The sequence below is a fragment of the Histomonas meleagridis genome (genome assembly GCF_020186115.1).
Source record: "Histomonas meleagridis strain 2922-C6/04-10x chromosome Unknown contig_30, whole genome shotgun sequence".
In the NCBI taxonomy this organism is placed as follows: domain Eukaryota; phylum Parabasalia; order Tritrichomonadida; family Dientamoebidae; genus Histomonas; species Histomonas meleagridis.
Window position 1 is genome coordinate 616,725 of NW_027150858.1, and position 16,270 is coordinate 632,994.

Sequence of the window (16,270 nt, forward strand, 5' to 3'; positions counted from 1 at the left end):
AAGTTTTAATTAATAAATTGCTTTATTTTAAATGAAAATTTATATAATGCCAGTAGATTTGTTTTGATATATTAGAATGTTTTTATGTTAAGAAAAAATCTTTCATGAATGTAATATAAAAAAGATTAAAGATAGAAAATTTGATTTATTTTCGCTAAATTTGTTAAATTCAAGCTAGGGGCAAAGAGTAACATTGTAAAAAAAATGATAAACAGACTACAAATGCATTTCTAATTTGATAAAGGCTTTGGTTTGAACTCATCATAGTCATTGTAAATATCAAGATCATAAAAATTATTTTCTATTTTGTTATGAAGTGAATTCTAAACTTATGCAAAAAATGGATTAACTTTTGATATTGTATCATAACTCCAGGGAATTGGTCGCATTCAGGACACCAATGACCACCTTTAATACTGTATTTGGTGTCATATGAAATATATGTCCAAAAGCATATTTCCTTTTTAATTGTGTAAATAAACAGCCTTTTCTCAATCCATCTGATTAACATTCACTACCTCTAAATTTTGCAGCTTCTTTCATATTATTTAGATTTAATTCATTAATTGGGTTTGTTTCATCATAACCATGATTTAAAATAATAGCTTTATCCGATGATAGCATAAGATCTGTTTTCCCCATTTTTTGTGTAATAATTCCCTTTGTTTATATGATCCAAAAAATGCATTGATGCATTCTTCTTTATTTATAATCCGAATCTTTTATCATTTACAATAAGTAATAAGACTCATGTATGTGAATAAAGTTTGCAAAAAAGAAATAATAACAAAAAACCATGGTGATTTTTTTTTAAATAATACGATATTCTTTGAATGGAATATTATGTCTAAAGTGAAAAATATTATATATTTCATCAGATATCTAAAACCATTGACCCAGAAAATTAGGTGTAATTAACCAATTCGGTTCAAATATTATCTTTGGTGCATCATGACTTATCCCAATTGAATAAAGAATTTTTTCTTCAAATTCATAATCTAAGGAAAAGACAATAGGAAGTTGCATTATCATCAAGGAGTTGCTCTTTCAAGAACACAACGTTAAACAATATGGAAAACCATCGTTCGAATAATATAAAGAATACCTTTGTGTAAAATATTAGAGTGACGTAAAGATACCCAATGTTTTACATATAGTTCTGCAAAAATTCGTTCTACTCTTGAACTTTAGGTGCACCATAATTATCATTAATTGAAATACTAAATAGATCTCCACATCTTTTCAAATGAAATGGATCAAAACAGTTAGAGCAACTGCTCTATATAAACAACTTAAATGTAATTGAACAATATTTTCTGCTCAGTTACATTGGTTGCAAATGTTTCTTTTGGAACAAAATCAGCACGTGGTGCAACTGATCCTCCAATATGTCATACATATTTACAACCATCAATCGCTTTTTTAACATCATCATAATTATGCTTCAAATCTTCTCAAACTATTGTTACTCTTAGATCTTCTATCTGGATCCAGATTTAAATGAAAAATGAAAATGAGTATTCTCATATTTGAATTTCTCATCTGAACTTCAATCAAAATAATTATTTTTTTATAAAAGAAAATCAAACCTTAAAACAGTAATAACAACTTTAAGTAATAAATAAATTAATTTTTTTTTTATAAAATTACATTCATATTCATATACCTAATTGTTTAGAAACTTCGAGTCGAACCAAATTTGAAACTCCCGCTGTAATATCCTCCGCCTTTACTTGTAATATTCCATCGATATCGACTGAAAATGTCACCTTAATTTTCGGCTTTTCTTTATTCTTTTTGATATTATGCAATTCCAAAAACCCGAGGAATTTGTTATTAGCAGTTAACTCGTCTTCGCCCATAAATATTTTAATTTTTACATAACCCTGATTTTCATTTTGCGTAGTATAGAAATGTGGAGAACAAAGTGGTGTTGGAACTTTTGTTCCTTTCTTAATTATTATATCCATATACTTACTTTCGTTTTCGACGCCTAAAGAATGTGAAACGATCGGCCTATAAATTATGATCGGATATTCATCATCATCGTCATGTTTGCTTAAATTAGCAGCGACAATTGCAGCTCCTCTAACTACAGCTTCTTCAGGATCAATATTTTTGCATACTTTTTCTGCACCAAACATTTTCTTGATCTTGTCTACAACTGCTGGGATTCGCGATGAACCTCCGACCATTATAACATAATCAACTTTTGATTTGTCAATTCCTGCTTCTGTTAATGCAGCGTTGATAGGTTTTTTTATCTTTTTAAATAAATCATGATTTAATTCATTAAATTCGGCATCTGTTAATATATCGGAATAATCAATTCCATTAATTAAAGATGGGCAAAATAAATTATATCTTTTGGCTTTCGATAATGTAATTTTTGCCTTTTCACAATATTCTTTAAGATTAAGAACAACACGAGGTTCATTAAAAATATCTATATGATGCTTTGCTTTAAAACGTTCGGCAAAATGTTTTAAAAGAATATTATCAATATCTTGACCACCAAGATGCATATCACCTTGATTAGCTAAAACTTCAAAATCATCTTTCAGGACAGAAAGAATCGAAACATCAAGAGTACCACCTCCAAAATCAAAGACAAGAATGATTTTTTGGTCATCATATTTTTCTTGATGACCATATGCAATAGCTGCAGCAGTTGGCTCGGAAATAATTCGTAATACATTAAGCCCAGCTTTTTGACCTGCTTTTTTGGTGGCTTCTATTTGTTTAAAATCAAAATATGCAGGAACAGTAATGACTACATTAGTGACATTTGTGCTTAAATATTTACTGGCAATATTTTTCATATGTTTCAAGAGATATGAAGATATGTCAACAGGCGAATATGTTTCTTCTTTCCCTTTAAATGAAACTTGAACCATTGGAGAATTGTCTGGACCCCGAATAACTTTAAATGGCCAAAGCTTCATGTCATTTTGGATAACAGGATCGTCAAATTTAAGTCCAAGCATTCGCTTCGAATCATATACAGCAGATTTGGGGTAAAAAACAGCTTGGTCTTTTGCTGTTTGTCCAGCTATTATTTCATCATTAGTAAATGTAACATAGGAAGGAACAGAATGAGATCCATTATGATCATTTATTATATCGATACTCTTATTTTTGAATATTCCAACGCTGCAGTAAGTTGTCCCAAGATCAATTCCAATCACTGGAGTATCATCTACTTCCATTTTGGAAAAAAATAAAAAATGTACTAAAAAATGCCAATTAAGAAGGATATCGGCTTGTATTGAATTTCCGTTCAAATACATGTTTTTGTTGTATGTAGACATTTTATGCTTATAATGCGTTTTTGAAGAAAAATTAAAGAAATTTTTACACATATTGATCAAGATTGCGACAATGATGAAATTTATGTGTATTAAAATATACTTTATAAAAACTCTTTAATTCAAACATGTTTCAAAAAGTAAAAATTAAATAAATTTATTCATTTCAATATACTAACATCTTTAAAGATATTGTGAGTTACCATAAAATAGCGGATATCCATTCTCTATATGTTTTTGAAAAATGTTTCATTTCTGATACCAAAAGAATTCTAGAATATAATTCTATTTTGCTGAAAAAGTTATTTTTTAACAGCCATTAAAACCATTTTTAATTTCATGGAAAGATGTGAAAGTAAAGTTGAATCTATTATTCATTAATGCAATAAAATTAAATAATATTCAAATGTTAATTCATTAAGTTTTCTCATGTTAAGTAGTTATTCATTAATGAATCCGAATAAAACGTATGCGCTTTCGATACTTTTTATTTTTATTTTTATTTTTATTTTTATTTTTATTTTTATTTATTTATTTTATATATATATTTTCATTTCTTGATATGTTCACTCAATCTGAATCATCACTTTCGTCGTAATCGTTTTTCATTTTTTTGCTTTTTTTAAGTATAAGTCGATCTCTTTTATCTAATTCGTGTCCTTTGTCCTCTAAATTCTGTTGTTGTTTCATTATTCGTTGTACAGTTTCACGCGGATCATTTAAATCATGCACATCTTCGTCATATCTACATCTTATTCGATTTCATTATCATCGAAACTTTGCATTTCATCTGTTTTATTATTCAGACGTCTTAAATTCTTGCTAAATTCTTTACGTGCATTACGCAAAAGTTTCAACAAATTTCGGTAATCGAGAAATTAATGTTTTAGAAAATTGTAATGCACTACGAAATACTTCTGATGTCGGATTAGGATAAGTAGCCTTAAGACATATTAAACAAAATTATCCGAGAAATTCAAAGTTATAATATTTTTTGCAAATTTGTTTATGATATATTCAATAGCATCAATTGCATCACTTACAAAATTACAAGAATTCGATGCGCCACCAACAGATATATGTAATATAGGGTGTTAATGTTTGGACATTCATTGACGCTTCACGTGTTTTTGATCCATGTTCTTTTAATTAATTAAAAGCTGCTCCAACGGCTTCTGGTAAAAAACTATTTAACATTTCATCATCATTTTCTATATTTGGTATTTGTAATAATATTAACATTATTAATAATCAATAACTTAATGCTGATGTGGCTGAGCTTCTGTTGTAATATTTAACGCATTAGGTAAATCAGTTGTGAACTTTGGATACATGATGCATGATATGCAATTTTTCTTGGATTCTCTTTGTGAACAGATGGCTTCATTTATTAAGGAAAGAATGAATGCATTCATTATATGAACGCCTGGTTAATTCATAGTGACCGGATTGGCTAGTGCTAACTTCTAAAACAATTTTTCTGGTTGTTTTTAAACAATCACAATTTTTGTATACTTTTGTATGTTTTTAAATTTTTCTCGATGGCTTTTATTACTTTTTGTGAAATTTACTCCAGTTTTTCAGGCTCAAAAATATTTTTCCCTGTACTCTAATGAGGAACACTAGCGAAACTAACAATGCTCAGGCACTTAAAACCCCAGAAAAACACCACTTATCTAAGAAAAACTAGATTACATCTCATATATTACTATCGCTCGAAGAAATTATTTCTAAATTAAACGAAAAAAATTTCAAAGAATCTACCAAACTTGTGAAGAAACTTTTTGATAATAATGATACATCTTTATTTAATGTCATTTTTATTCGTTTAATATATTCATCAATTAATATACAAATACATAAAGATTTTATTTTATATTTTTCCTTTTCTCTTGTGTAAATTGCTTTGGTTGAGACCATTCGACCGTTAACTCCTTTGGTCGTGATCAAAAATGGAATTCCAAGAAGTTCGTTCACCAATTTCTTCAGTAAAATTCACTTCTTATACGAAAGAAGATATAGAATCTTTTAGTGTTCTCCCAATAACTGGAAGTGGTATTTTTGATCATTCTGGAAATCCAATTAAAGAAGGTGTTTATGATCCTCGCTTAGGTGCCACAGAAAATAGTCAAAAATGTGAAATATGCGGCCAAAATGCTTGGAATTGTAATGGTCACTTTGGTCATATTCATTTATCAAGACCAGTTTATCATCCTTTTTACATCAAAAATTTGAGGCAATTAATTTGTGGCATGTGCCCACATTGTAACATGCTTCGAATCCCAGAACAAATTGTAATCCAAGTTGAATTGTCTCTTAAACTTGTTGCTCGCGGTTTTGTTATCGAACATGATTTTATGAATTTTGTTGATGATGGCGAACAACAGCTTAAAGAAAAGATAAGAGTTATGGAAGAAGTAATTCATTCGACTCCAGTTATTCCACCAAACTCTTATACATCTTCAATGCGTTCAACAATCATCAAAACTTTTCTTTCCAAGATCGCAACCTATAAGAAAATATGTTCAAATTGTCAAAGTGGTTGTTCAGAACTCAAATTCGATTCATTTCATTTTCAATTTGTTAACAATAACGATGCATCTTTTGTTCCAATCGAAAACATCAAAGAATTACTTTACAAATTTTATGAAAAAAATCAATCTTTCTACAATGAATTCTTTTCTGATATTGGCCCAAGTCAATTTTTCATTGAAACAGTATGTGTCACACCATCAAAGTTCCGTCCAGCAAGTGTTTTAGGCGATAAAATCAATGCTCATCCATCATCATCTGCATTAGCAGATATTGTTAAATCTGAAATATCACTTGCAAAATCTATAGCTGATGGTGACAAAGATGGAATTAATAATAACCATTCTCGTCTTCAATCAAGTGTTAATGCATTTTTCGATAATACTCTTGTTAAAAGTAATAAGAAACTTCCACATGGCATTCGTCAAATTCTTGAAAAGAAAGAAGGTCTCTTTCGTAAAAATCTTATGGGTAAACGTGTAAACTTTTCTGCACGTTCAGTTATTACACCAGATCCATATATTTCAACAGATGAAATTGGGGTACCCGAAATTTTTGCCAAAACCCTATCGTACCCAGAAAAAGTCACAGAATTCAACAAAGATAAACTGTCAAAACTGATTCTAAACGGTCCCGACGTTTATCCAGGAGCAAACTTTATAACAAATGGTGAAGGACGTACTTATAGGTTAGCAAACATGACCGATCAAGAAAGAAACAAATTTGCAAAGATGATTTATTCTAATGATGGTTCAATGCCAATTATTGTTGGTCGACATGTTCAAGATGGTGATTTTGTTTTAATTAATCGTCAACCAACTCTTCACCGTGTTTCAATTTTAGGTATGAAAGCACGTGTTTTACCAAATCAAAAAACATTACGTATGCATTATAGTAATTGTGCCTCATTTAATGCAGATTTTGATGGTGATGAAATCAATTTACATCTTTTACAAAATGAATTAGGAAGATCTGAAGCAAAGAATTTATCATTATCATCAATTCATTATGTAACACCTACAGCAGGAAATCCAATTCGAGGTTTAATTCAAGATCATGTAGATTCAGGTGCTTTACTTACAATGAAAGATAAGTTCTTTACATATTCCCAATATTCACAACTTGTATTTTCTGCCTTTGGTAATGAACCTAATTGTCGTTTAATATTACTTCAACCAGCAGTTATTTATCCAAAACAACTTTGGACAGGTAAACAAGTCATATCGACAATTTTGATAAACCTTACAAAAGACAAGGAACCGTTAATGCTCACATCAAAAAGCAAGTTCACTAATCAACTTTTACGTAGTGATCCAGAAGAATGTAATGTTTGTTTCTTTGATTCTGAATTAATGTATGGTATCATGGATAAAGCACAATATGGTGCATCTACATATGGTTTAGTTCATAGTCTTTTTGAGCTTTATGGAAGTCAATTAGCTGGTCGATTTCTTACAATGTTATCATGTTTATTTACATATTATTTACAAACACATGGATTTACATGTGGTATAGATGATATGGTAATTACGCATAGAGCTGAACATATTCGTAATGAAATGAATCAAAAAATGAAAGAAGCAGCAAAAGAAGCAGGTCAAAGCTTTGTTAAAGAATATGGATCACCAGCAAAATCACATTTACCATTTAAGCAACAACTTCTTGAATTAGTTATGAAGCCAGACTTAAAGGAACGTTTTGATAATCATATGAAGAATGCAATTAATCCAATAGCCACAGAGATTATTTCCGCCATCTTTCCATTAAAATTATCGAAAAGATTTCCAAAGAATTGTTTAATTACAATGACACAATCCGGAGCTAAAGGATCAGTCGTTAACTTATCACAAATGGCATGTTTATTAGGACAACAAGAACTTGAAGGTAAACGTGTACCATTTATGTCATCAGGTAAATCATTACCATCATTTAAACCAATGAAATTAGCGCCTATAGCAGGTGGGTTTATTAGTAGTCGATTCTTAACAGGTTTAAAGCCACAAGAATATTACTTCCATTGTATGGCAGGACGTGAAGGACTTACAGATACTGCAGTTAAGACAGCTAACACTGGATATTTACAACGATGTATCATTAAACATATGGAAGGAATTCGTGTAGCATATGATGGTACAGTTCGTAATAGTGATGATAATATTATCCAATTTTTATATGGCGAAGATGGAATTGATCCAATGAATAACAAATATATCGAAAAATTTGAGTTCATGGAAGATAATTATAATGCATATTTAAGCAAATTAAATATTAGTGAATTAATGGAAAAAAGCAGAATGTGAAGAAGCGATGAATTTACTTGATTCGAAAGAAGAACGTATTAATCCAATCCAATCAATATATCCACCACATATTCATGTCGGTTCTATTAGTGAATCATTTGAGAAATCATTAAATTCATATTGTGAAAATGAAAATATAGAACATAAAATTGATCCCGAAAAACTTAAAGCTATAGCATTATTTAACTACTTTAAGTCACAAATTCAACCAGGTGAAATTGTAGGAATTATAGCTGCACAAGCTATAGGTGAACCAGCTACACAAATGACATTAAATACTTTTCACTTGGCAGGTTATGGTGGCGCTAATGTTACATTAGGTATTCCACGTTTACGTGAAATTTTAGTTGTTGCTACACATTCACCAATTACACCGACAATGTCTATACCATTAAAGATTCAAAATGATAAAGAAGAAGCAGAGAAATTTGTTTCTAAATTTAAACGAGTTTCACTTAAAGAAATTATTAAGTCATATAAAATCATTGAAGACTTTAATGTTAAAAATGAAGTTAAACGTAATCGAATCATTACAATCATATTAAAATTTAATGAAGAACAATTTAATAAATGGAATTTATATGAAGATGAAAAGTTGTTAACATTAAAACGTAAATTCTCATCATTACTTAAAAAGAAAATTAATTCAATACTTAAGTCGACAGGAATTAAAATTAATGAAGTGAATAATGACGACTTAACATTAAATGCAAATTCTAATCAACGTTATGAAGAAATGGGTGCCGATTTAAGTAAAAAGAACACACGTAAAAATGAACAAAATTCATATGAAGCAGATGACGATGAAAATGGTGAAACAAATAATAGTAAAAATAATAAAAAGAAAAAGTCAAATGATAATGATGATGATGAACCTAAAAATGATGAAGACAAAATGGAATTAGATATTAATTTAGAAGAACTATCAATGTTTGTACGATTTAATATCTCAAATGTAAACATTAAAATATTATTGGATTCAATCATCGAAAATGTATTAAATGAAATTAAAAATCCAAGAAATTAAAGGCGTAACTAAAGCTAATTTCGGTATAGAAGCTGCAAGAAATGCAATAATTAAAGAAGTACAAAATGTATTTAATGCTTATTCGATATCAATCGATAAAAGACATTTGCAATTAATCGCTGATTACGTAACAAACACTGGTGAATGGTTGGGAATGAGCAGACATTCAATGAAGTGCTGCCCTTCGCCTTTCCAACAAATGTCTTTCGAAACAACAACGCAATTCTTATCTTACGCATCGTTACATGGAAGTAAGGACAATATGAAGTCACCTTCCGCGTGTTTGTCAGTGGGTAATGTGGTGAATGCAGGCTCCGGTTTGTGTGAAATTATGGTACCGTTTGAGTGAATAAATAAAATTATAAATTAATTTCTGAATAATATTTAAATGAGCAGTGAATAAAAATGGGTAAACAGCTTTTACCACATTATGAAGATTCATCTTTTGACATTCTCCACTTTTTGCGTTGTCTTTGATCACATCAATTAACTTTTTAAATGATTTATTATGTTCATGCACTTTTTGGGAGATTAAATTTAATTCAATAAGTGGTAATTGGCAAAATAGTCATAATTCATTTTTTCAATGCTTTATGCCGATTGTAAAATATACGAATCGATCAATAACTAATTCACAAATTTCTATTTTATTCTGTGAAGAATAAACAATGAAACAAAGTTATGACCTTAATACCAATAAAACTTTAAGCACAGATATAGAATGTTTTGAGGATCTAAGTAAATTTTATATTACTCTCGAAAAAATTATCTTTCATATAGACGAAGAAAATCTTGAAAATTCAGTTGAAAAGACAATAGAATTATTTGATTCAAACTTCCCTTATTCATTTAATTTAACCATATGTAATTTCGTCTATATTTCATTTTGCATAACTCATAATACAAATTATATATACTTCAAATATTTGAAATCAATTCAAACAAAAGAAGAAGAAGAATTAAACCAAAGTTATCCTAAAATCATGGATATGTTTATTGAATATATGTCTAGAAAGAAATCACAAGAATCATATTATTTAATTGAAAAAATGATCGAATTAAATTTAATAAATGTTAAAAATACACGTATTTATATTTTTCAAACTAGATTAATTGCGCATTATAAAACAGAAGAAGAAAATAAGCATTTGAATTTTGATAATTTATTTGAAGAAACGTTTTTTGAAAATTATGAAGAACTATCAAAGAATGATTGGGAGCTTCATAAAAAATATATTAAAGAAGGACATAACCCGAATGAAATTGCGAAAATAATTCGAAATGATGAAATAGAAAAACTTCAAGAAATAGCAACACAAACAAATTTTAATTTTAATCAAACAATTGAACCATCGCTTTATGAAAGATGTTCTTTTATTAACGAAGAAGATGTTACATTAATTGATTATGCAGCATTTTTTTCTTCTATAAAATGTTTTAAATATTTACTTATGAATGGTTCAAATGTATTAAACACAGGTAAATATGCAGTTGCAGGTGGAAATTTAGAAATCATTCATTTATGTGAACAAAATCACTCATCATTTGAATATGCATATAAAACAGCAATTCAATTTCATCGATATGATATCTTCCAATATCTTTATGAAAATAAAATCAGTCAAAATCCTAATTTAGAAAAATTGGGAAAAATATCTGTTTCATTTTATAATTATGAAATATTTTTATATTTACGAAAAGAAGGAATGAAAAATAATGATTATAATTTTATTGTCAAATCAATAAAATTAGGAAATATTTATTTTGTTATATTATTATTAAAGGGGAAAAGAATTGATGTTAATGCAATATATATTTATTTTAAAAATTTAAAATTAGTTTTAAAAATTTTGGATTTATTTTAATAGTTTAAAATTCTTTTTACTAATTTGAAACTTGTTTAAATAATTTAATATTTATTTCAATATCTTAATATTTATTTAAATAATTCAATATTTCTTCTATAAGTATGATATTTTAAATAATTTTGTATTTCTTTTGAAAATTTATGATTCTTTTTAATTATGTATAATTTCAAATAATTATTTTCATAATTTGGAACAGTACTTCATTTAGCAATTCAAAATAATAATATAGAAATAGTAAGATTACTTTTGGGACAAGAAGGAATTAATGTAAATGCAAGATGTATTTATTTTGATAATTTATAATTTATTTTAATGACATGCAATTTGTTTTAAATATTTGAAATTGGTTTTAATAATTTTTGGTTATTTTTAATAGTTTAGTATTTATTATTATAATTTAATGTTAATTATAATAATTTGAAATATTTTTTAAATTTTTGAAATTGGTTTTAAGCATTTTATGTTATTTTTATTTAATTATTATTAATTTGTATGTTTTGATGTTCATTTTAATATTTTGAAATATGTTTTAATAATTTTATATATGTTTTAATATTTTGCAATATGTTTTAATAATTTGGAACAGCACTTCATATAGCAGTTAGAAATAATAATATAGAAATAGTAAAATTACTTTTAGATAAAGAAGGAATTGATATTAATGCTAAAGATAGTATTTATTATAATAATCTCATATTTCAAAATAATATTCGGAAATTATTTAAATTATTTAGTACAGCACTTATATTAGCATCTGATTATGATTTTACAGAAATAGCTAAATCTCTTCTTGAACAAGAAGGAATTGATATCAATGCTAAAGATAATATTTATTATAATAATCTTGTATTTCAAAATAATGTTCGGAAATTATTTAAATTATTTAGAACAGCACTTATGTTTACATCTAGAAATGGTAATATAGAAATAGTTAAATTACTTCTTGAACAAGAAGAAATTGATATTAATGCTAAAGACATTTATTTGTTTTATTTAATATTTATTTTATTAAATAAAATTTGGTAATTATTTAAATTATTTCATACAGCACTCAAGATAGCACAACAAAATCATCGCACAGAAACAGTTAATTTACTCCTTAAACAAAATGGTATTAAAAAAGATATATGCAGCCATTACTAATAAGCTTTAAATTACTGAAATGAAATGTATGCTTAATAAAAATTACAATGACCAAAATTAATATTTATTATCTACCATTTTTATTATTTGCTTGTTCAAAAAACAAACAGCAAAAACGAACTGAAAATTACAATTTAACACCTCAAAAAGTTATTGTTAAACACAAAAAGTACATATAAGTTTATGTATACATATGTATAACAACTATTACATAAAAGAATGTACTCCTGCAGAATTTTGCAGTTATTAACGCAAATGAGGGTCCTTACATAGACGTGCCAAATTTAAACATAATAAATCGGAATTTTTATCAAAACTTGGAAATAAATTTATAAAATATATTTTACATTTTAATGAATCAATAATAGATATCATAAATTCCATAAATATTCGATTAGAAAAAAATAATAAATTATGGCAAAGACTTTGGAATAATGTAAATACTAATCAAGATGTGACACCATTAATGGTACTCCATGGTCATTAAATTAATCATAAAATGATATTAAATGGAAACGAGACTTTACATTGTGTTTAAATTTATGACATGTCATTTTAAGATGAAGCAAAACCATAAATTTAATAATCAAATTCAAGCTTCATTCTCACGTGATTCAGAAAGTTCTAATGTAATGCATTACATTTATTTTATGAATATATATATATATATATATATATATATATATATAAAAGCTTCAAGAAGAATATCAAAAATTTGCACCACCTGAAATATTAGAAGTTTCTACAATTAAAAATGAATTACAAATTAATAATAATTCATTAATCGAAACTAAAAGTAAACAATTAATGTCTTATGAATGTGAATTAATAAATATTCTCTTTATTAGCTACTTTTATTTTATATAATACATATATAGGGTGTCCCACTTTTACAGAAAATCTTGATGTATAAAAGAAATTGGTAAAATCACATTATATCAAATAATTCTTCAATAAATTTCAATTAAAGTACTATAACTTTGTTATTTTTATTATTTGTTTTTAAATTTTGTGCGAAATGACCATTAGGGTTCATTAAATTATGAGTCAAAAGGTAATACATATTAAAAATTATTACTTGGGATATATACTAAAAATTGAATTACATATATAATAAACTTCATTAAATATTATAACTTTTGGAAAATTAAAGCAAAAGTTGGAAGAAATTGATTTGAAAAGTATTCATAAATATATTTGAAAAATCATTTGTTTTTGTGTATAAGCTGGTGATAAAATTTCAGATATGATTCTTTATTCACGTATGATGCAAGAGCATATGTAATCTCCACCTAAGTACGAAGGAGGAATATTATTTTTGGTAGTAAATTTTGGTTCAATATTATTCTCCTTAACAAGTAATGCCAAATTTCCAAGAGCTATTCCAATATCAGCGGATGCAAGAAGAAGCTTCTTGTTATAGTAAATGTGCATTTCTTTTCCATCAACACAAAATCTCCATCCTTGTTGATTACGTGCTGAAGGTCCAGATCTTAACGCAGTGAACATAGGAAGTAAATCTTTTGATGTTTCTTCTGTGTAAGGCCTTTTAGCATCAACATTATAAAACAATTGTTCAAATGGCTTCCTTTTATCTGGCTTTACCATGAATTTGAGAACCCTAGCTTGCATGTGGATATTAGGATTCTCGATTCCATAAGGAATACAACATATTGTTTTGCATTCTGGAAAATCAAGACTTGATTGCTTTGAATTAAAAGAACCGCCAAGCCATACAGTACCAATCTTGTATCGCGATAGCTCCATAACAGCAATTTGGGCCTTAAAGCTAGCATCAATAATTGCTTTGTTCTTAAGCTCCTTATTATTTAAATAATTTTTCGGAATAAGATCTAAAATACTCCCAGAAGCTCCTTTAACAAATCCATAAGAACCAATTTTACGATTAGTGTGCCCAATTTTTCCTTCTGTATTGAATGGTGTTTTCCATTCATTTGCCTTTTTAACAATTTCCTGAACAATTTTTTCTTGTTCTGGTGAAAATTCATTGGTGAAAGTTCTAACTGAGTGGCGCCATTTAAATGCGTCCAAGAGAGGAAGTTTTTGCAATGACATTTAAATTTTTGTAAACACCTCGATCACTTCACTATAATTAACCGTAAACTGAATTCAAAAATCAGCAGCGGTTAAAAATTAACGATAGAAATTTTCCCATCGGCATGTCGATGAAAAATTTAAACGTTCTTCTGTAAACCATTGGTCCCCTTCTCTTTATAAAGAATCAAATAATTAAATATTCACAATTCCTGCTACAAACAATGTTTTCGAAAATATTTGAACACCAAACGTTCAAAATAATTTACAAAATTCATATTTATTCGTAATCTTCTTCTTCAGGTGGAAGGAATCCTTTAGATTCATCCGCTTCGTAAAGGATATCAAGTATCTCTTTGATGTTTGGCTCATTTTCATGATCTTGGCAATAATCTTCAACTTTTCTCAATTTATCATAATAAAAATCTCTTTCCTGACTCATTTGCTCAACTTCCTCAGTTAGTTCATTAACCTTTGTCTTCAGTGCTTTGACTTCCTTCGCTGAGGAATCTGATGCATGAGCATTGGTAGCTTGCACGTTTGATTGATGCTTGGCAACAGGTTCTTTAGCAACTTTACGGGGCGCAGAAGCTTTCGTGGTATTTCCAACTCTCCTGAGAGGTTTTCCTTGTGCTGGTGGTACTGATGGTGTTGGGTGAGATCTGATTGGTGGATTACCTGGTGCAACTCTTGTACGATTAGATGCCATTCCTGCTGGTTTCCCTGGCATTTTATCACGTTCGTTGGGTTCTTTGCAACGCGTTTGTTTCCTTCTTCCAACTGCATCATATTCTTCATGTGGACCTGTTTGCTCAAAATACCCATGAATCCATTGGAAAAGTTCAAGTGCCGCCATATACTTTCCCTTAGTAAGGGTATTAACATCTATATATTGCTTTATTCCGTTTTTATCAAATGCATCTTGTAATATTTTATAGTTTTCAACCATTTCTGGTTCAGTGCGGGCATTGTAATTAACGCGACCAAGAGCAACTGTACCTGGATGAATGCAATCAATGACTTGACAAAATGCTGCACCATTTGATGTATCTTCAACTTTGTCATATTTAAGGCAAAGAAGATTATTTATCCAATCTAGAAGTTCAGCGCGTCCCACAAAATAGCATCCACTCATCATTCCCATTGGTTTGGCCATTTTAAAAAATATGTATACGTTTAAAATTTCTTTCCCAACTTTTTCCATTTTCTGATATTAATTTTGTTGAAATTCAAAATAATTAGTCATATAAGGGAAAAAAAAATAATCGGCAGGGTGTGTAGCTCAGTGGTAGAGCGCTACATTTGCATTGTAGAGGCCTGGGGTTCGATCCCCCACACATCCATTTTTTTCGAGTGATTTCAAGAAGCATAGATATGGGCTACGCCCCGGACCATGTCTTGTTACAAATTGTAACTCCAGTTGAAATGCTGGAAATAGAAGCGTCATCGTAACGTTGAACAAATTAGAAACCTTTCACTAAACACCAATCTTGATCCGACCCCTCAATCGGGATTAGGTACTGATCAAAGGACATCTAAAGAACAACAAGTCAAGAAATCATATATAGTATCACATATCAAAGACCCAATTTCACATACAAAGAATTAAATTTAAAACAAGTTCACACTCGCTTAAAATCTTCAAAGAATAAAATAATTTATGATCAAGAGGAATCTATATGCTGTTTTTGAAATATGGAATCATTGTGATCACTTTTGATATTAGCAAGATTTCAGAAATCTGTCTTGACAAAATATTCAAAATTAGATAAATTTTGGACACAAGTATATAATTTTGAAAAATATATCATATTCATTTGTGATGCTTGCATCCGCCTCGGATGATAAACGGTCAAAAATCAAACCTTTATCATATCGTTGAAATGCAAAATTTAATGCAATCATGTGTATTACACACACACAATATCTCCCCATGAAGTGGGGTGCCCCCACTTCATATTTCATATTTCTACGAAATATGATCTATTCAAAAAAATCATTGTACACACACAGGGGAATTCAATTTTATTTCACTCC

At 28.4% G+C, this 16,270-nt stretch overlaps 4 protein-coding genes across 4 annotated transcripts; 1 reads left to right on the top strand and 3 right to left on the bottom strand.

The window, feature by feature from the left end:
* Positions 1-1,658: 1,658 nt before the first annotated feature.
* Positions 1,659-3,311, bottom strand: GO595_004950 (heat shock cognate 70 kDa protein-like; the record flags this gene model as incomplete). The annotated part of the gene is made up of 1 exon (XM_067918138.1): positions 1,659-3,311. One exon carries the CDS (start codon positions 3,309-3,311, stop codon positions 1,659-1,661), a length of 1,653 nt encoding a protein of 550 aa, XP_067774968.1.
* A 1,949-nt stretch (positions 3,312-5,260) lies between these two features.
* On the top strand, positions 5,261-9,167 carry GO595_004951 (DNA-directed RNA polymerase I subunit rpa1; the record flags this gene model as incomplete). Its single annotated transcript, XM_067918139.1, has 2 exons — positions 5,261-8,136; positions 8,231-9,167. 2 exons carry the CDS (start codon positions 5,261-5,263, stop codon positions 9,165-9,167), a joined length of 3,813 nt encoding a protein of 1,270 aa, XP_067774969.1.
* Positions 9,168-13,432: 4,265 nt separating this feature from the next.
* Positions 13,433-14,254, bottom strand: GO595_004952 (nitroreductase Nfs; the record flags this gene model as incomplete). The annotated part of the gene is made up of 1 exon (XM_067918140.1): positions 13,433-14,254. The coding sequence occupies one exon, from the start codon at positions 14,252-14,254 to the stop codon at positions 13,433-13,435; it is 822 nt and encodes a 273-aa protein (XP_067774970.1).
* A 259-nt stretch (positions 14,255-14,513) lies between these two features.
* GO595_004953 (EB1 protein) lies at positions 14,514-15,389 on the bottom strand (the record flags this gene model as incomplete). Its single annotated transcript, XM_067918141.1, has 1 exon — positions 14,514-15,389. The coding sequence occupies one exon, from the start codon at positions 15,387-15,389 to the stop codon at positions 14,514-14,516; it is 876 nt and encodes a 291-aa protein (XP_067774971.1).
* Between the last annotated feature and the right edge of the window lie 881 nt (positions 15,390-16,270).